Below are 19,990 nucleotides of genomic sequence, written 5' to 3'. Positions count from 1 at the left end.
GAACAGAGGGCCCTTCCCTCACGGGCCTCAGGAGGACTCTCAGAAGGAAGCAGACACCTTGACGGCAGATGTCACACCTCAAGAAGTGGGGGACACCACCCAGCGCGTCCTACTTTGTTCGAAGAGCCCTGGGAAGCGGATACGGCCTGTAGCGCATTGGGGGAAGCATCAGGCTTCCCGTCTACACCTCCCAAAGCGTGTTACGTGAACCTCACAGTTGTGCCAGGTCATTTGGGGTGGCACAGGATGAATTACTTTGATTTACAGAACCATGTACTTGTCTTACTGGGTAAATGCTTCTAAGAACAGTTATGCCTTTTAAGGGCGACTAAAATGCGGGTTGCGATGCTACTCAACATAAAATACAGTAAAACCTTGGTTTGCGAGCATAACTCATTCCGGAAACATGCGTGTACCCAAAGCATTTGCATATCAGGGTGAATTCCAAGAACCGTTGGCTCAGGTGTGATCACGTGACGTTCGGCGTCACGTGCTACCCGTAAGGCAAGACAGCGCTCGTTTATCAGGTTAAAATTTATTAGACATGTTTGCTCGTCTTGCGGGACCCTGGCAGAATTTCCTCACGATCCAAGGTTTTACTTCTAGGTAACATCTAACACTTGTGGATGTTCAGGTATTATTGCTTATTATCAGTCAGAATGCAGGAAATGCAGCGTGAGGTCAGAGTCGGTGTAGAAGAAAAGGTGAGTTGATTCAAAGAATATTAAGCCACGAACAGTGCAGCTTGGTGGCCAGATGGGGCCAAAGGTGGGTGCCAACGAGAACGCTCCTGCTGACGTCCGGGCAATTAGCCTGGGGCTTTCAGAGCAGCTCGGCACTGGGCTCAGCCTGTGCCTTTCCCACCACACACACACACACACACACACACACACACACACACACACACTGCACTGTGCTTTACTGTGCCTAAGGAGGCACGGTGGTGGGGAATTTGTTTAATAAAACAAATGTAAAGAGCCCAGGCCTCTGGTGGCAGGCACGCCTCCTTCAGGCCATTTAGCGTTCCCCTCTCTCTGGCTTCCCCTCTTGAACGAAAAGGCACAACACAGTTCAGCGTGTACCCCCCCCCCCCCCCCCCCCCCCCCCCGCTTCCCACCCAGCACAGGTCAACGAGCTCGGTCGAGAGCCTGGTGGGACCATCAGCTTGCAGGTCCTCAGAAACCAGGCGGACCCCGTGTGGTGGCAGCGGGAAGGGTGGGACGTCCAGAGTCATCACGGGGGAGACACGACGAAAACCAGAGAAAGGGAGGAGCGGGCAGCCGGGGAAGGTTTTATTTCTAAAGAAGGGCTCTTGGGGGTTGTGGCCAGCAGGTAGGTATGACTTCACTGCAGGTGTTTAGGTGATGGCGACCTACAGTGGAGACGTGGATAAAGTTGGTGACAGGCCTCCCTCCCTCGCACCTCCCTCCCTCCAGCTCTTTTCTCCCCCTTTGTCTTCTTTCCTCCCCACCTCTCCCCCCTCCTCCGCCTCCCTCCCCGTGCCTTCACCTCTCTCCCCCTTCCTCCACCTGTCTCCCCCCTCCTCCGCCTCTCTCCCCTACCCCCATCTCTCTCCCGGTCTCACCCTGCCCCCATTTCACGAGGTCGGGCCTCCCTCCTCCGCAGGAGCGCACAGGACCTCAAGGCCGCCTTCCGGGGCGCGCGCGCACGGCTGTCCGATCGTGGTCCGGCCGAGGCGCCCCCACCTCCCAGAGCGCGCGGCGCCGGGGGTCCCGGGCCCGCCCGCGCTCTCCTGGGTGGGCTGCCTGCGCTCCGGGAAGCAGAAGCTGCACGTCTCCACCGGCTCTGGCAACGCGCCCTCCGCGCTTCCAGCTTCCATCCAGTGATCTGACGGAAGGTGAGAGGGCGATGGCGTTGGCCTTGGCCCTGACCCCTTCTCTACCGCCCTGCATGGAGGGGACACGCGGCGGGGCGGTCGGGTTCTCCCGTCCCCGCCACACAGGCAGCCCCCCTCTCCCGGCACCAGCTCCCCTTCTGCTTGGGGAAGGCTGTGTAGGAACCCCTCTGGGAGTGCACCTGCCAACCCGATGGCCATCGCCGGACCCCCACCCTTCCTCGGGTGCCCCATCTGTGGTCTTCATGTGGAACCTGATTTCACCAAGACCCAAAAGATGCTTCCCATTCGGAAGCGGGGCCAGTGCGGGGACAGAGGGACCTCCCGCAGCTGGCCCCACATGCGGTGCAAGTGCCCGTGTCACACTCACCCTTGGAGGACTTGGCCTGGGTCTGACACGGTGCCGGTGAGGGCTGGCAGAACTGGTCCCCTCTCCTCTTGAGGAAGCAGGCCACGGCCAGGAGGAAGCAGCAGATGATGGCACAGAGGCAGAGCCCCAGTGTGCTGTAGACCAGGGCCAGCTGGTCGGCGCTCAGCTTCAGCCCTGGGGCCGGGGGGGTTGCAAGACAGCCATGAGGCCCCGAGATCAGGAGGGGCCCTTCACCGCCCAGGGCCCTTCCCTGAAGTGTCCCTTCCTCGGGCTAGCATCCCCCTCGTCCTACCATCTTTCTTTTCCCTCGTTAGACCCAAGCAAGCCACGTGGCCATCCCCGTGCCCCCTTGGAGGGCCGAGCCCCCGGCCCCCGGCCCCCGGCCCTTGGCGTGTTGTGGATCTGTCTGGCTCCTGGAGAAGCTGGTTCCCTTCCTCACCCTGAAGCTTGGCTCGTGTGGACCCTTTTCTGGACTCCGGAAGAAATCATCCCCCCTCCCCCCCCAGGCTGGTGGCAACTTCTTCCAAGACCTCAGAGCTGGACACCTCTGGAGCTCGCCCTTTTTACGTCTGCTCTTGCTACAGGATGTAGATCGGGACACTACCAGCGGTGGATGGAAAAACGGACAGACTATAGTCCCGGGAAGATGTCTCTGTCTCGACCTGGGCCCTCCTGTAAGAGGGGGCCGTCCTGGGGAAGCATACTTTGAGAGTGAGCCGGGCACAGTTGCTGATGAACCTGGGCTGGCAAACCAGGAGAGTCCTGGGGAGCTGGGGTGGTCACTTTTCTTCCCAGGGCCTTGAGCCTCTGGTTTGGGTGCCAGAGGAAGGCAGCCCTGAGCCGAAGCTCTGCCCTTGAAGTTTCTCCTGGCTCCTGGAATTGGGGTGCTCCGTAGGCCCCAGGTAGAAAAGGACAGATGAGCCAGAGTCAGTATGTGTGTGTGTAATAGACGCATGGTGTGGGCCCCCCACCGAGCCCTTACCATATGCAGGTGCTTCGGGCAGTGTCTCCGTAATCTGAACGAGGACTGATCACCCCACCTTTGGATATTGAGATATAACTCATATGCCATCAAATTCACCATTCGAAAGCGGGCAACTGTGGGTTTTAGTATATTCACAAGGTCGTGCAACCATCACCACTGTCTGATCTGAAGACATTTCTGTCACCCGCGTACTCCCTAGCAGTAACACCCCATCTTCCTTGCCCCAGCCCCTGGCACCACGAAGCTACACTCCGACTCTGCGGATGTGTCTATTCTGGACACTTCACACGAATGGAATCACACAATGTGTGGCCCGTTGTGTCTGGCTTCTCTCGCTGAGCGTGTTTTCAAGGCCGATCGTCATTGTCGTGTGTGTTGGGACTTCCCTCCCTTCTGTGGCTGAATAATGTTCCATTGTACCATCACCCCTCAGTTTGTTTATCCGTCCAGCTGCCGATGGGCCTTTGGGTCGTTATCACCTTTTGCTGTTGCGAATAATGCTGCTGTGAACATTTGTGCCCAAGGGTGCGTCTGGACGCACGTTTTCAGTTTTCTGGGGTGTATACACCTAGGGGTGGAATTTCTGGGCCAGAGGGTAACTCTACGTTTAACTTTTTGAGGAAAAACCGGACGTTTTCCACCGTGACTGCACCGTTTTACACCCCACTTTGCAGGTGACAAAACTGAGATTCAAAGTCACACTGTCCACAGTCGCAGCTGCTACTGGGGGCGGGTCTGACGGGCTCCAGGCCAGTGCTCCGGGCTGGCCACACACAGGCAGCGGGAAGGGCACTGCCCTCTTCCTTGCACACGCTCCTCAGAGTCACGATTTTTATACAGTAACAGCTGGCAGGTGCCACCTGACATTTACAGAGGGAGAATGGGAGCTCTGGGTGGGCGGTGCTGGCCTTCTGTCCCCTGCCCAGAGCTCAGAGAAGCCACGGAGGAGGGGGATGCAGAGAACCCCCAGTGCGGCTCACCGTGTGCCAGTGCTACAGATCTGGAGACTGAGGCCCGAAGAGGAAAGAGGAACCAAGGGAGGTCACAGGGCCTCGGGCAGAGCAGGCCGGCCATCCACACGTCCCAACCCCCAGGTCTTTCCACCTGCCTACCTGCTCCTGCTCGCCTCTGGAGTAAGATGACCTCGTACAGCTGGCTTAGCAGGGGAGAGGCCGGCAGCCAGATTGCTAAGCACAGATGCACCGCCGTGTAGGTTCAAGGAGGGAGTCCAAACATCTGCGTATTTCAGATGTTCTTAGCACAAATTCTAACACCCAGACCTGGCAGCAAGTGCACACAGATGGTCCCCAGAGAACCACCTCCCCACAGCCTGCCCTTCAAATCAGGGCCGGGCTGGGCCTCCCTGAAACCTCAGACGGCAGAGGCCATCGGCGCCAGCCCCGCTCTGCGCCCTCCGAAGGCCCGCAGCCCCTGCTTCTGCTCTCTTGGGAGCGCTGAGCCACCCCTCGAGAAGGTCAGCTGGAGGGGCCACGTGGAGGCGCCCCTTGGAGAAGTCACCGGAAGAGGGGACCGCGGGGAGGAGCGAGGCCCGGCCGTCCCAGATTCAGAGCCCAGCGCCACCTGCCTGTGGCTACAAGGAGACCCCAAGCAGACACCAGACCTGCCCAGCTGAGCCCAGTAACCCACGGAACCACACAAGATAATAAAGCGGTTCTTTGGAGGCCACTAAGTTTTCAGTGGCTTTTGGGTGCTGCAGTAAACAACCAAACGGTGACAGTGCTCCTGAGGGGCTGGTCCCAGCTGCTCCTTGCCCCTCTGCCCAGACCAGCGATCTGCTGTTCCCTGTGGCCAGTGGACCTAGTTCCAGCCTGGTGATTGCCCCTAGTACATGCTCTGCAGAGTTCCTGGACCAGGACGAGGAGGGCAGGTTAAAAGTACAGATGTCCCCGGGGCGCCTGGGTGGCTCAGTCGGTTAAGTGTCCCACTTCAGCTCAGGTCATGGTCTCGCGGTTGGTAAGTTCAAGGCCCGCGTCTGGCTCTGTGCTGAGAGCTGGGAGCCTGGAGCCTGCTTCAGATTCTGTGTCTCCCTCTCCCTCTGCCCCTCTCCTGCTCGTGTTCTGTCTCTCTCTCCCTGTGTCTCTCCCCACACCTTGAAGACTTCCCCCCACACCTTCTTCCTTTTCTCTCAGGTGATTTGTGTGTGCCGTCTATTCAAAACACAAAACAGCTCGAAGCTGCTCTAGCGGTCCGCGTGTCCAAAGAACCGTGTACAAGGCGCACCAGGAGGACAGGGAAGTCATAGAGTTCCAGCAGCTGGCGGGGCCGCTAACGGGAAAGCTGTCCCCGCTGCTTCGTGTGCCACCCGAGTGAGCCCTGCACTGGGTCTGGCAGCGGTGAGCGCCCAGACTCTCCTGGGGGCTGGAGGTGGGGAGTGTGCACTTCTCTGCTCTTTGTTCAGTCTCCAAGATCACTTGGGTCCACGACCTCAGAAGTGGCCTTCTGTCGACCCTCAGTGACCGGGACCCTGCAAGACAGAGAGACCTTGCCCTGCGCTTCCCTGTCTGCACCCCCCCCCCCAGCAGCAAAGGGGCACAATCAAAAGTTTTTGTGAGAAAAAGGGATGCATTCTCTGTCCTTGTCTGAAAATTGAGCCCTGGGGATACAGGCCCTGGAGGTGCAGTTCCCAGAAACCGCCACCAGGAGGCACCACTCAAAGCTTCTGGCTGCTTGGGAGCTAGGCTGGCCCTAGCCCAAGGACAGTTTATTTGCAAGCTGGGTTTTGCTTTTGTTTTGTTTCGTTTTACTGTCTTCAAAGTCCTGTCTTATCTAAAAATAGAATTGCCCCCAGACTGCTGCTGTCCCCAGCTCAGGTTGAGGCTGGCCAGCCGGTCAACATTATAACTTGTCTGTTAGGGACAGAGTTAAGGGACCTTAACATGATAACTTGTCACTTAGAGGTAGAGCAAAGGGGCCTTGTGGCCCTGGCAAGGGCTGTGCAAGAATCCAGACGCCACTGCCTCAGCTGGATGTAGCTGAGGGCAGGAAGGCATGATTTTAAGCCTGGGCCCTGCAGCCACAGCTGCTTGAGGCGAACGTGGCTTTGGACATTTTACTCTGCATCCTCAGGCCTCGGTTTCCTCATCTGTAAAATGGGGAATGATATACCGATCAGCATTGTTTGGCATCCATGACGTAATACAAGTAAATACATACGAGGCAGCTGGGCCTGGGAGGACCGGCCCAGCAAAAGTCACCAGGTGTCCCCACGCTGCCACAGCTCAGCTGGCAGGGCAGTTTGTCCATAGGGGAGGAGTGGGTTTGGGGTGGCAATTGCAGGACGCCAGACACATGGGGATTTCTGCCCCTCCTCCCTCTGGGAAGACTCTGGGCGCACCTTGTGGGCTGGGGCCGTGCAGATGGCCAGCTCAGCATCCCGGACGCTCCGTTTGTCCCTCCTTCCCTCTGCACATGCCGGTGACACTTGGTCCAAAGTTTGCCTTGAGAAGGGGTTTCCTGCAGTGAGTGTGAGCCTCACTATTAGGCTATTGGGGGGCCTGCAAATGCCCGTGGGAGGCCCCCCTATTGTGTGTGTGTGTGTGTGTGTGTGCGTGTGTGTGAGAGAGAGAGAGAGAGAGAGAGAGAGAGACACACACACACACACTTGGCTGCCATTTTGGGAGACAATTTGGGAAAGGATGGGGGGCTCTGTTTCCAGAATACCACATCCCCCCCATTCCTCAAACCCCCTCATCAGGGCCTGGGATCCCCGAGTCCCCATTCCTTCTGGGGCCACCCCTTCTGAGAGTGACCCTCCATCCTGCTGGGGGAAGGGCTCCTACACAGACTTGGCCACTGCTCCTGTGCAGCCCCTCTCCCCAGCCCTGGATCAGGCCCATCGGCCTTTCCACTTGCTCAACCTGCTCCAACTGACGAAGGAAGCCTCCTGCCCCCCGGGCTCTCCTTCCCGCTACTGCCCAATTTCCCCACGGTCCTCTCCGTGCCTTCACGTCTAGGTCACTGGTCCACGCTCCCTACTCTGGCTTCTGCCCCTGTGTTTTATCAAGAGGGTTTTAGTGAGGACCTCAGCTTCGGCCCTGGGGAGAGGGGCATGTGGGGCCTGTCACGGTGGGGTGGGGCTGCACTGCGTCCCCTGAGGGAACAAACGAAAAGCCAAGCATAAGACCAAACCCCAGGGCCACGCTGTGGAGCTGTAGTTCCCAAACCAAAGGAAACCCTGAGCAATTCCTGGGACAAAAGTGGTGTCCTCCCCGACCCCCAAATCCTTCTATGGCTGTGACCCCCAGTGAGAAAACGGCTGTTCCCCACCCTGCACACGTGACCGACAAATGCATGAGTCCCTGTGTCTCTTTTCCTTAAAGGTCTGTCGTGCTTCCCGTTTGCCGAGCCGGCGCTCCAGCTCTGACCGCCTTGGGCCTTTTCTCCCTGGGATGCGTGTGCCCCACAGCTCGGCGCTGCCCCCCACCCTGGACGCTGCGGACGCCCGGCTCCCACGCGCCCTCACCTCCTCCAGCCTCGGCGCCCCGCCTGTGATCGTCACGGTGGGGCTGTGAGCTCCAGGCCCGGCTTCCTAAGCTGCTCAGTGAACACGCGGGGCCCTGGCGGGCAGTCTGTGCCCCTGTGTCCCCCACCCTGCCCCTGCGCATTCCCATCTGGTGGAATGAGGTTGAAACGGACTGATGGGGGATGTTGAAGGCCTGATAAGGGATCGGACTGAGCATGGAAAGGGAGAGGAAGAGGCCTCATGGACGGTAAGAGAGGGGCTCCCTGCCTCGCCCCCCACCATTTCCTCAGGTCAGGACCGCCTCCACCCAGGGACGCCTGAAAATGGCCCTTCAGAGGGTCCTCTGACCTCACTGTGGCCAGAACTGGTGGACATTTGCAAACTTCTCTGCGGTGTGACCTACTCCTTCCAGAACCTTCCTCCTTGTTTGCCTTTGTGGACATACGGTCCTCTGGACCCTGCTCTGACCTCCCCAACTGCTCCTTTGCAGTGTGTCTGGGGGAGATTCTACTGACCCCTCAGAGGCAGACCCCTCTCCCATGAAGGCTTCCTTCTCAGCCCTTTTCTCCTCGCACCTCCTGGGTCCCCAGGGAATCTTTTTCATTCTTGGGACCAAAACTGCCACCCTACAGGCCCATGAAATCCAAGTTCTCCAGTGAGATGCTCCCCAGAGCTCTGGACCCATGTGAGGAGTCCTGGCTGCCTTCAAGGCTGGCATCACCTGCCCATGGGGGACCCAACTCAGAGCTCTGGGGTCCCTCTGGTTTCCTCCCCGCCGACCCTGGTTCCATCCCCTCAAAGAGATGCCCCCTCGTAACCTGCAACTGTGACCTTATTTGGAAAAAAAAGAGCCTTTGTGAGTGTAATTAAGTTAAGGATCTCAAGAAGAGAGAGTGTGGATCAGGCTGGGCCCTACATTCAATGACAAGTGTCCTTAGAAAGAGAGAAGACACACAGTGGAGCCACAGGAAGATGGGGGCCACCACACGCCAAGGCCTGGGGCCACCAGCAGCTGGACGGGGCGAGGAAAGATCCTCCCCCAGAGCCGTAGGAGGAAGCATAGCTGCAGAGACCTTGATCTCAGCCCTCCAGCCTCCAGAACGGCCAGAAGGACATCTGCGTTAAGCCCCGCCGTTTGTGGCACGGTGCTTCGGCAGCCGCAGGACGCAGACATCGCCAGCCCGGGATAGGACCCACATTCTGCTCGTCCCACCCAACGACGTCCCTGAAGTGCCAGGCGCGGCCCCGTGCCCCCAAGTCTCAGAGGCAGTTAGGCCTCACGAGAGCCCTGTGTGCTGTCATGATCACTACAGGTGGGGACAGTCAGGCACAAGCCGTCCAGAAGCTTCCCTGGCTCACCCAGAGTATGGGCTGGAATCCAGGTGCCGGCAGGCTCGCTGGGAGCCCTGCTCCCAACACCACCCAGAGCTCCTAACGTGGGGACCAGGGGACCCAGGGATGGGGTCTGGGGGCTCCGCAGGCTCAGATGAGAAAGATGCATCTTTTATTTCACTGATGGCCAACTGAGATTTGGCTTTCGCTTCCACCCTCTGTAGAGGCTGGCCCCGAGTTGTACAAGCAGCGGACTGTGGCTTTGTCAATAGCAGAGGCCCAGGTGTCTCCGTATCCTGCCTCAGTGGGTCCGGGCAGCCTGCGATGTTGTCTGCTTCCTAGCAGTTTGAAATCACCTGTCGTCATCCAGCCCACCGCCCCGTCTCGCCATTTAATGCATTGATAGAGAAGCACGCAGATTCATTCTGAGGTTGCGATTTGTGCCATACTTTGGTAATACTCTGATTTAATGTTTAATTTGATTTAATATTTTGAGATACTATATTGATAGTATCTCAACGTCATTGGTTTCTTTGTAGCCCTATGTGCTTTGTTTGATGCACTTTTTTAAAATTTTTATTTTTTGAGACAGAAAGAGAGAGAGAGCAAGCGGGAGAGGGGCAGAGAGAGAGGGAGACACAGAATATGAAGCAGGCTCCAGGCTCTGAGCTGTCAGCACAGAGCCGACGCGGGGCTCAAACCCACAAACTGTGAGATCATGACTTGAGCTGAAATTGGGGGCTTAACTGACTAAGCCTCTCAGGTGCCCCTACACTTTTTAAAAAAGGTTTATTTTTTTTATTTTGAGAGAGAGAGAGAGAGAGAGCGAGCATGCACATGAGTAGGGGAGGGGCAGAGAGGGAGAGAGAGAGAGAGCTTGTGCATGAGTAGGGAAGGGGCAGAGATAGAGAATCTCAGGTAGGCTCCATGCTGTCAGTGCAGAGTCTGATGTGGGGCTCGATCTCGTGAACTGGGAGATCATGACCTGAGTGAGCTGAAATCAAGAGTCAGATGCTTAACCGACTGAGGCACCCAGATGCCCCTGTTTGATGCACTTTTAAGTTATTCCCAGAAGGGGTCCCCTGGTGCCCGGTCATCCCAGAGGCTGAGTGGCCCTGCTGTGCTCTAGGCCTCCACGGCCACTCAGACGTGAGGGCCCTTCCGTCCCACCGATCCCGTGCCAATGTGCCGCCTCTCAAGGACCATCCAAGTCCTTGTCATCTGTGGCCTTCGTTGTTGCTAGAAAGAGGCTCTCACGGCCCCTGCTGCCTTTGCCAGCGTCTACCCTTCAAGGCTCCCCGCCATCCAGTCCCCACCTCTCCCACGACTTCCCTGCCCCCAGGAGCACGTCAGTCTCCCCAGCCTGGCAGATAGGGCCCTCTGTCATGGGCCCTGATCCCTCTCCGGGCTCTGTCCGCCCCCTAGCGTGCTCTGCTGTCCCGGCTTCAGCCCTCCGCCCCTCCTCGGGCTCCCCCTCTGGCCCAAAGCTCCTCTCAGCCCCTCACGTCACAGCCACTTTACTCCTCACAACACTTGCACGTGCTGTTCCCCCTGCCTGGAGCAGACTTCCTCCACCTTGTCTCTTAAGCCCACCTTTTCTTTTTAAACGAGCGGTTATGTACGCACGGCGGGCACTCACTGACCCCAGTGAGCGTTCTCCTGTACTCTGCACAACAGCCCCACGAAGGTGTGTGGCCCCATTCTCACAGAACCAAGGCTCAGAGAGGTGAAGGAACTCGCTCACGGTCACACAGCGAAGGATGGAACCAGGGTCTGGCTCCGCAGCCCCACCCCCCATCACTCCAGTCTGCCCCAAGCCCCCTCCCCCCAGAGAAGGCTGCCTTGCCCCCCATCGCACCCCTGGCCGGGTTACGTTGCCACCAGGCACTGCGATTAATTTACCATTTGCGTGAGTCTTGTCTATGTCTGACTCTCCTGTCAGATTGTGACTTCTGTGGGGCCGGGGACAGGATTTGTCGTGCTCGGGACACCTCATGTCACATGAAGGACGGAATGACAACCTGGGAGGGACCCGTGAGAGACCCCGAGTAGGGTTGAGGTGGGGCCTGGCGGGGGTGGGAGTGAGTGGGGTGGGTGGCCGGATTTGTGGAGCCCACAGGGGACGGGATCACATCAGCTCCGCCACTGGCTGCAGCCAGAGGCAAGCTTGGTCACGTGACATGCTGTAGTCCACGCCCTCGAACAGGTCCACACCTGGTCCTCCCAGGTTTACAATCCGTGCCAAGCCCAGCTCCTGCCCCACCAGCACACCCAGGTGTCAGAGGACAGAGCAGAAGGGACCTTAAACCCCAGGCCTCTGGAGAGACTCGGGCCCGGGGCAGGGCACAACAAGACGGTCTTTAACTCCCTGAGTCCCTGGGAGGGCGCGTGGTGTCCCCTGGCTGTGGTATGCATGGGGCCGCTAATGCTGCAGGGTCAGGTATGACTCGCCCCCCCACCGTGTCCTTACACACCCCCATCCACACATCCTGGGGGATCTATTCCTGGAGCCCAGATGAGGCTCCCAGATTCTACCCGGTGCCCTGTAGGGACGGGGCTTGCGATGGGTCATCACAGACAGGAATAGCTAATCGTATCCCACGGACAACGGGTTACCCTCAGGAAGTGATAACCCCGTGCGTGCCGCTCTGGGAGTTTGGCTCCAGCAGAGGGGATACGCTTTGGGACCCCCAGACTTGGCCTCGATCTCAGCTCAGCTTTGCTCATGAACTCATCGCACAACTCGCAGCAAGTAACCCTAAACTCTGAGACTCCATTTCTTGATCCGTAAAATGGGTGGGATTGATCTGAAGGGGACTCTAGTGCATCAGAGGTGGGAAAGTTCTGGGTCTGGCTGGAAGAATCCAAATACACCGCCAACGGCAGGCTAGACACACAGGTCACAGACAGACACCGGAGGAATGGGGGTGCCCCCCCAGCCCCACTTCATGGCCCCGTACACCGCTCCCTCTGTATCCACGTCCTCTGCATGCGGATCTGCAGTTCTCATGAGAAGGATGCTGTGCTAGATTAAAATCAGCCACAACCTCACCGTGGCTGCAAATTCTTGGTCTCTCCTCCCACCAAAAGGTGGCATCTCTTTCCCCATCCTTGAATCTGATCGGCTTTGCAACTTGAGTGATAGAAGGTAGCAGTGATGATACAATGCGTGTCCCCAGCCTAGGCAGCTGGAAGCCTGGTGTATTTCTACCTCTTGCACTCCTGCCGTCATCACGAGAAGGACACGCCTTGCCAGCCTGCTGGCCCCAGGAATAGGAAGAGAGTTCCATGGAGCAGACCCACGTCTAGCTGAGCCAGCTGAACACAGCTGACGCCAGCCAAAATCCAGATACAGAAGAATAATAAGGCACTGAGTTTTGGGACTGCTTGTTACACAGCAACAGCTCACTGACAGGAGAACAGAAAAGAGTAAAAGACAACAGTCTAACCGAGTAGAACACGGAGCTGGGCAACCTCCATTATCAGGGTGCACGACACCTGTCCTTTGGTGTCTTGGCACTAAGCTCTGGCATCACAGAAATGATGTCATTGTGAGGAAAGTCACAGCACAGAAAAGAAACCAATCGGGGCCCCAGGGGCCTTCAGGACTATTGTCTCTCCCCTGACAGGCCAAGAGCAGCGTAACTATCTCAAGTGTTTATGGATCCACGTGCCACCCCCCTCCCATTCTTTCCGACACCACGAGCAGGGTGGGTAAGCCAAGAGGTGTTTTCTGGGAGGATCATTAAACACTTTCAATGCTTGGCACGTGGTAGATGTCCGGTTCAAGGGACCCTTCTCACCATATCCCAAGTGGCCAACCCCCAGCATAAGTTGTGTTGTGATATTTCGGTCCCTCTCATTCTTAGGAAGTGCCCATTGTGTCTAACTGGAATCAGAGACCTTGCTCACAAGGTCAGCTCTGCTGGTTAGCTGCTGCCCATGTTTTAAGAACTCATTTAGCCTCCGTCATAAGACTCTCAGTGACCAGGTCTTTCCCCCTCCCAATCCTCCCCCACCTTCCTTCTGGCCCACAGACTGCTAGATCTTTTGCCTAAAATTTTTTCTATCCTGTGATGACCCTCCCCTGCCTTCTGGCCATTTGCCCTGACTCTGCGCTTCCTGCTTTGCAGACCCTCCTTGTGGAGGCTTGGCACGGGCCCTGCTTCCTGCTCTGACCCTCAGGCACCGTGCAGGCCGGCCTCAGGGGGCTTACCTGGAACTGGCTCGGAGCCTCTGTGCTCTGTTCCCTGGTACCTCCCCAAGTCGTCTGGCCTGGTTTCAGCTTCCCCGGCCCGCTGTCTCCTGAGCTCTGGCGGGAGGTTCGCGTGGCTCCTGAACTTGTTCTCACAGAAGTACGTGCATTGCTTGGGGTGACGTCCGCAGATGGAGGCACAGCTGATGCAGTCCCTCAGGAGCTGGTCGTAGTACCTGCCTTGCTCCTTGTGGCAGCTGAGTGACTCTGGGGGACAGAAACGAGAGGTGCTACTGGGAGACAGGGACCTGCGGGACCCGTGAATCTGGCCTCCAAGGGCTTCACAGTTGTAAAAAAAATCACAGGGCGCCTGGGTGGCTCAGTCGGTTGAGCGTCCTACCTTGGCTCAGGTCATGATCTCACGGTTTGTGGGTTCGAGCCCCGCGTTGGGCTCTGTGCTGACAGCTGACAGCTCGGAGCCCGGAGCCTGCTTCCGATTCTGTGTCTCCCTCTCTCTCTGCCCCTCTCACACTCTGTCTCTCTCTCTCTCTCTGTCTCAAAAATAAATAAACATTGGGATGCCTGGGCAGCTCAGTTGGTTAAACGTCCAACTTCAGCTCGGGTCACGATCTTGCGGTTTGTGAGTTCGAGCCCCACGTCAGGCTCTGCGCTGACAGCTTGGAGCCTGGAGCCTGCTTTGGATTCTGGGTCTCCCTCGCTCTCTGCCCCTCCCCCACTCACACTCTGTCTCTCTGTCTCTGAAAAATAAATAAACATTAAAAAAATTAAAAATATAAATAAACATTAAACATAAAAATCACAATGCAATTCCCCGGAAGAAATTCCAGAGTGATGCAAGGCCTTTCCCAATACGTGAGTGGAAGGCTATACATTGTCCAATAAATACTGTCTTAGCTACAATATATACTTTTGATCCGTAGTATTTTTCCTATATTTACTTTGCCCTATTTTTACTTTTCATTATTACTTCTTCTTTGACCTATAGATTATTTAAAAGTGCCTTTCCTGGGGCACCTGGGTGGCTCAGTCGGTTAAGCATCCGACTCTTGATTTCGGCTCCAGTCATGATCTCACAGTTCATGAGTTCAAGCCCCACCATGGCCTCCATGCTGACAGTGCTGAGCCTGCTTGGGATTCTCTCTCTCTCTCTCTCTCTCTCTCTCTCTGCCCCTCCCCTACTTGCACACACAGGCACCGGCTCTTTCTTGTCCTCAAAGTAAATAAATAAAACTTAAAAAAAAAAAACCCACAACAACTTAAAAAGTGCATTTCTTAGCTTCTAAACGTAAGAATTTTCTAGTTATCTTTTAAAATTGAAGTCTGGGTTGTTACATCATCACATAAGTCGTGTACTTGCATTTTCCCAACTTCATAAAGGTGTAACCTTTCATATTAACATAAGGATTGGAGGAGGAGGCCAGAAACCACCTTGGCAAGTTGAGGGAGGGGGCTGGAAGGGAGAGGGAAAAGCTCAAATTAATAGTGTTTCTTTTGTCGTAATGAGTGAGAATTCGAAGAGCTTAAACAGGGGTCAGTGCCAAGGAGCAGAGGCCACGCAAACTACAGCTTAATCACACTTGCTGTAAGAGAGGAATTTTTAAAAGATGTTTATTTTTGAGAGAGAGAGAGAGAGAGAGAGAGAGAAGAGATGGGTGGGGGGACAGAGGATCTGGGGCAGGCTCGAGCTGTCAGCAGAGATCCCGATGCGGGACTCGAACTCACAAACCATGAGATCATGACCTGAGCTGAAGTCGGATGCTTAACCGACTGAGCCACCCAGGCGCCCCTCAGAGAGCAATTTTGAGTGCATAACAGCAATCTATACTTTCACAGGGCAAGTTTCCCTTGTCTTACAATAAGATTCTATTTATGTGAAAATGGGACTCACACAGATCTTTAAGGGCACATTCCAGAGGCAGTGCCAGATAGAGGGTAAGAACACAGACTTCAAGGTCAGACAGGTTTAGGAGCATCCCTAGCCCTACCTTTGAGGGTTGTGGGGTCTTAGCCTCTCCATGCCTCAGTTTCCTCACTTCCAGGACAGAGGTAATAATAATATTGACATCTTAGAGTCGCTATGAGGATTTGAAGTTCCCGGGACAGTGCCCGATGCGTGATAAGAAATTTGGGTGAATGGGAGGTTTAAGTAGAATATTCATTGGTGCCTCTTTGCAGCACAAACACACCAGCTCTTATGTCCTTGACCGAAGAAAGGAAAAGACCAGGAAGACGGTCGAACTGGGATCTCAGGGAAGATTCAGATGGGACCGGTGACCTCCCCCTGCCCTGTCTCTGCCCCGGGGTCCCACTAAGTCACATAGGACCACTGGCTCCGCCACTCATGAGACAGAGTTGACGTGAGGGCAGTGGTGTTCCCGGGGTCTTATGTGTGGACCCCCTCCCCTCCTCAGGGCCCCCGGCGTGGCTGTTGCAGGTGCTGTCTGAGCTCCCCAGACCACCAGCCCTCACTGCCCAACCCCATAAACTTCCCCTATGACCTTGATATTTCCTATTGTGTTTTCTACCTCCCTGCCTTTGCCCATATTGGTCCTTCCTGGAGTGCCCTGCCCCCCGCATCTGACTGCCGCGTCTACAGACCCTTAATAATCTATCTCCGGTGCGCTTACTCCAAAAATGCTTCCCTGGCCCCCAACCCATCAGCCGGGGGAGCGTCTCTCCCAACTGTAGCGTTTTATGGTACTTTACTCTTCTCCCCCGAATTGTAGTTATTTCTCCCGTCAGATGATAGTCCCTTCAAAGGATCACATCAGTTTCCTATTTTCAAGGGGGCTAGAGAGTTCCATGAATATTCGTGGAATGACACAATGAATATTCTACCTCCTAATGATAGAAGAGTCAACCGTGAATAGTTTAGAGTCATGGCTTTGGAGTCAGAGAGTCCTGGTTCAAATCCTAACTTTTCCATCATTATGCTGTGTGACCTTGGGCAAGTAACTCAGCCTCTCTGAGCTCCACTCAATCAGTATTTATGAATCGCTTACTATGTTTCAGTCACGGTGCTAGGCTCAAAAGGAGTTCACGGACTGATGGTTGAGGTATCCATGAAACAAATACACACAAAAGAACGTAACACAAATCATGAGAAGTTCCATCAAGGAAAAAAACAAGTTATGAAAAAGAATAACAAACACGGGCACCTGGGTGGCTCGGTCAATTAAGCGTCCGACTTCCGCTCAGGTCACGATCTCACAGCTGGTGGGTTCGAGCCCCGCGTCGGGCTCTGTGCCGACAGCTCAGAGCCTGGAGCCTGCTTCACGTTCTGTGTCTCCCTCTCTCTCTGCCCCTCCCCTGCTCACACTCTCTCTCTCTTTCAAATATAAACAAACATTGAAAATAAGAGAATAGCAAGCGGAATATCTTTTTCAAGACAATCAGAAAAACTTGGATATAGCCTGAGTACAGATGATGTTAAGGAATTATTGCTGTGGGTGACGAGATATTAAGGTTATATTTTGAAGGCCTTTATGTGTTGGGGATTCATGATCTAGTATTTACAGGTAAAGTTACATGAGCTCTTGGATTTGCTTTAAAATGCACAAGCAAAAAAGAAAAATGGTTGGGGAATAAAAAGGCAGAATCTATAAAGCTCATGATGGGTAGATAGGGATTTATTATGCTATCCTCTGTGATAGTTCCTGTAATAAAAAGTTTCAAAAGCAAGTCAGAACAGAAAATGACAAAGGGGGATTTAATATATTAGGCCATCAGATAAGACCTCTGACATTTGGCCTGAGACCTGAAGGTTGGTTAAATAGGAGGGAGCTGAGGGAAGAATAACAGGGAAAGGCATTCTAAGCAGAGGATACAACATGTGCAAAGGCCCCGAGGCAGGAAGAAACACAGCATGTTCAAGAAACGGCAAGGAGGCCAGCGTGGCCAGAGCAGGAAGACCCAGGGGTAAAGGGGTGCCACAGTGTACATCTCCTTCCCCCACCTCCTTCTCAGGCACCCAAGTGCAATGGGCCAGGGGGATCTCTGCAGGGAAGGAAGGGGTGATCCAGCCCATGGGGCTCAGGCCCCAGAACTCACTGCAGAATGCTGCACAGGTGCGTGGAATCTGATGGCTGCAGATGAGTTTGCAGGAGAGGCAGATGTTCAGTAGGGGATCCCAGTACTGTTCTTCGGGGCACTGACCCATGGCCACCCCCATCCGCAGGCCCTGTGGAGCTGAGAGGCAGGGAACATGAGGGTAGCTGGCACCCTGCCGTAGGTCGGAACCCAGCCTCTCCCACTCACATTCCTACTCTGTCCCGGCACGCAGAGGGGGAACCAGACAAAGCTGGCTTCCAACCCCAGCTGCCCCTGCTGGGTGGCCTGGGGCAACCATCTCAAGTCCCCAAACCTCGGTTTCCCCATGTGTGAGGTGGCAGTTCTGGGGCCGCCGTTCTTGCACCAGCTGTGCCCTTCTCATCCTGGTTCTTTGTCCTGTCTAATGTGCCTCTTTCTACCACGGTGCCTTTTCACCTGCTTGTCCCTTTGCATAAAATGCCCTTCTTCCCTCTCTGCTGGTTATTTTTTCCTGATCCTTTAGGTCACTGTTTCAATTTCATTTCCTCAGAAAAGCCCGGCTCTCTTCCCAGATTAGGACACTCCTCTTCTTCTGCACTACTTGGCCCTGTTTTCACTTCACTTTTACGACTGGGACTGTTTGATAGTGTCTCCCCCATCAGCTGTGAGCATCACGCAGGCAAGGACTCTAATTTTTTTGTTCACTGCTCGGCCCTCAGAACCTAGATAATGCCTAGGACCTATTAGGTGCTCATTAGGCGAATAAAAAGAAAAGCAGATCCAGCCAGTGCCTAGCATACAGCAAGCATTCAATAAATGCCAACGTCCTTGCCCTTCTCTTCTTTTACTGCGGCATGAGACACACAAAATGACGTGTGTACACTGCACAGATCTTAGGTGTACGACTTGATGAATTTTTCCATGTGTATACACCTGTGTCACAACCCACATCAAGGCCTAGAAATTTCTGGCTCCCTGAAGACTCTCTTGGGTCCCCTCCCGTCCAATACTCCACTTCCGCCGGTAACTTCTGTCCTGACTTTTATCCCTGTAGGTCATTGATATTGCCCATCCTTGAACTTTTGTGTCTGGTTGTTGGCTCCGCACGCTATCTGGGACACATTCTCTGTTGAGGCTCTATCAGTCATTTGCTTTGTATTGACGAGTCTCCCATTTTATGAATGCACCAGGTTTTCTCGAATTTTCTGCCTGATTTCCTGGTATTAGCTTCTCCAAAACGATATTTATCCTCAAAGGGAAAGAGAGCGGAAGAAGTTACCACACCAGGAGACAGATGTGAGCGACATTTTGGAATATGGAAGGCACGTGGACTGGGGTGACTGACTTCAGTTAAAGGTCTCTTTTCTCTGATGCCCGCAGGGAGAAGGAAGCTGACTTGAGCCACAGAACCCCAGGAAGCCTCTGGAACTGGAGGGACCAAGTACCTCTGACAACGGGAGATGGGAAGGCAAAACAGTGAAGGAAAGACTGGCTGAAAATGTACAGAAAGACAGCTTGACCCCAGCCGGATTCCATCGCCAGGCAGGTAACAGCCTCTCACCAACCCCAGCAGAAGATTTGGTGTCTTCTCAGGCGCAGCTGAGGGCAGCCCTAAGGTCCACACTCCCCAAAATACTACCTAAGGAGTAGTGTGACCATGTTTTTAAAAAACGTCTCCTTCCCCATCCAGCAACTGGCAGGGAATCAACAGACCCTTCTCTGGGAAAACTGACCCAGAAGAAAAGACCCAAAAGCACTAACTGGGAGATTCTCTCAAGAAAATGACCAAGTTTGCTGCTTGACCCTCTGAGAGCAAAGCTTCTGCATTAACAGCCCCATTCGTGTACCCAGAACTTCCAACAGCTGTTTCTGCCTCAATCTGAGTTTGAGCCAAAAGCCACAGGTCACCCGATATTGGAGTGCCACCCCTACATGAAAGAGAACTCAAACAAAGCCAGCAGAAGGGACATGCTGGGAGCCAAGAGAGACAATGCAAGGAACTGGAGAAAATTAAAAGGCAACAATAGCAACAGTTGATATTGATATTGATAGACAGATAGATGAATTTTTACATTCATGAAAAAGAATGGAGTACTGTCTTTAAAAAAGAATATGCAGGGGTGCCTGGGTGGCTCAGTCGGCTAAGCAGCCGACTTCGGCTCGGGTCATGATCTCGCAGTCCGTGAGTTCGAGCCCCACGTCGGGCTCTGTGCTGACAGCTCAGAGCCTGGAGCCTGTTTCAGATTCTGTGTCTCCCTCTCTCTGACCCTCCCCCGTTCATGCTCTGTCTCTCTCTGTCTCAAAAATAAATAAACGTTAAAAAAAATTAAAAAAAAGAATATGCATAGAACAACTGAGAATTATTAGACATTAAAAATATAACAGCCAGCATATAAACATCAGTAGAAGGGGTTGCAAGATGTAATTGAAGAAACTTCCTAGAAAATAGGGAGAGAAAAGATACGACAATTGTAGAATCACTTCAGGAAGCCCAGAGGTTGATTAAATGGGAGTTCCAGACTTCAAGGATACAGCTTCCAGATTCAAAGAACCAGTCGGGTGTCTGGCACAATGAATTCTCACCAGCCATGACCCATCATCATAAAATGTAGGAGGACCAGAGATTAAGAGCAGGTGCTAAAACCTTCTCGAGAACAAGCAGGCTACCCACAGAGTTCCGTTAGGAAGTCAGTGGGGATCCCAAATCAACACTGGGATGT

The 19,990-nt window shown here is 54.5% G+C and overlaps 1 protein-coding gene across 1 annotated transcript in view; it reads right to left on the bottom strand.

The window, feature by feature from the left end:
• Positions 1-519: 519 nt before the first annotated feature.
• TNFRSF13B (TNF receptor superfamily member 13B) overlaps positions 520-19,990 on the bottom strand; it is a 37,003-nt gene continuing 17,532 nt past the window's right edge. Inside the window, exons 2-6 of the mRNA XM_086686234.1 lie at positions 17,292-17,429; positions 13,242-13,487; positions 2,226-2,399; positions 1,586-1,848; positions 520-1,372 (exon numbers count right to left, since the gene is read on the bottom strand). Coding sequence (XP_086542360.1) covers positions 1,598-1,848; positions 2,226-2,399; positions 13,242-13,487; positions 17,292-17,429 — 809 coding nt within the window. The 3' untranslated portion in view covers positions 520-1,372; positions 1,586-1,597. The remainder of the gene's footprint in view (positions 1,373-1,585; positions 1,849-2,225; positions 2,400-13,241; positions 13,488-17,291; positions 17,430-19,990) is intronic.

Source organism: Puma concolor, chromosome E1 (genome assembly GCF_028749965.1).
Source record: "Puma concolor isolate L17-30 chromosome E1, mPumCon1.1.hap2, whole genome shotgun sequence".
NCBI classification, from domain to species: domain Eukaryota; kingdom Metazoa; phylum Chordata; class Mammalia; order Carnivora; family Felidae; genus Puma; species Puma concolor.
Note: the sequence above shows the minus strand (reverse complement) of the source record. Positions and strands in the feature narration are given on the sequence as shown.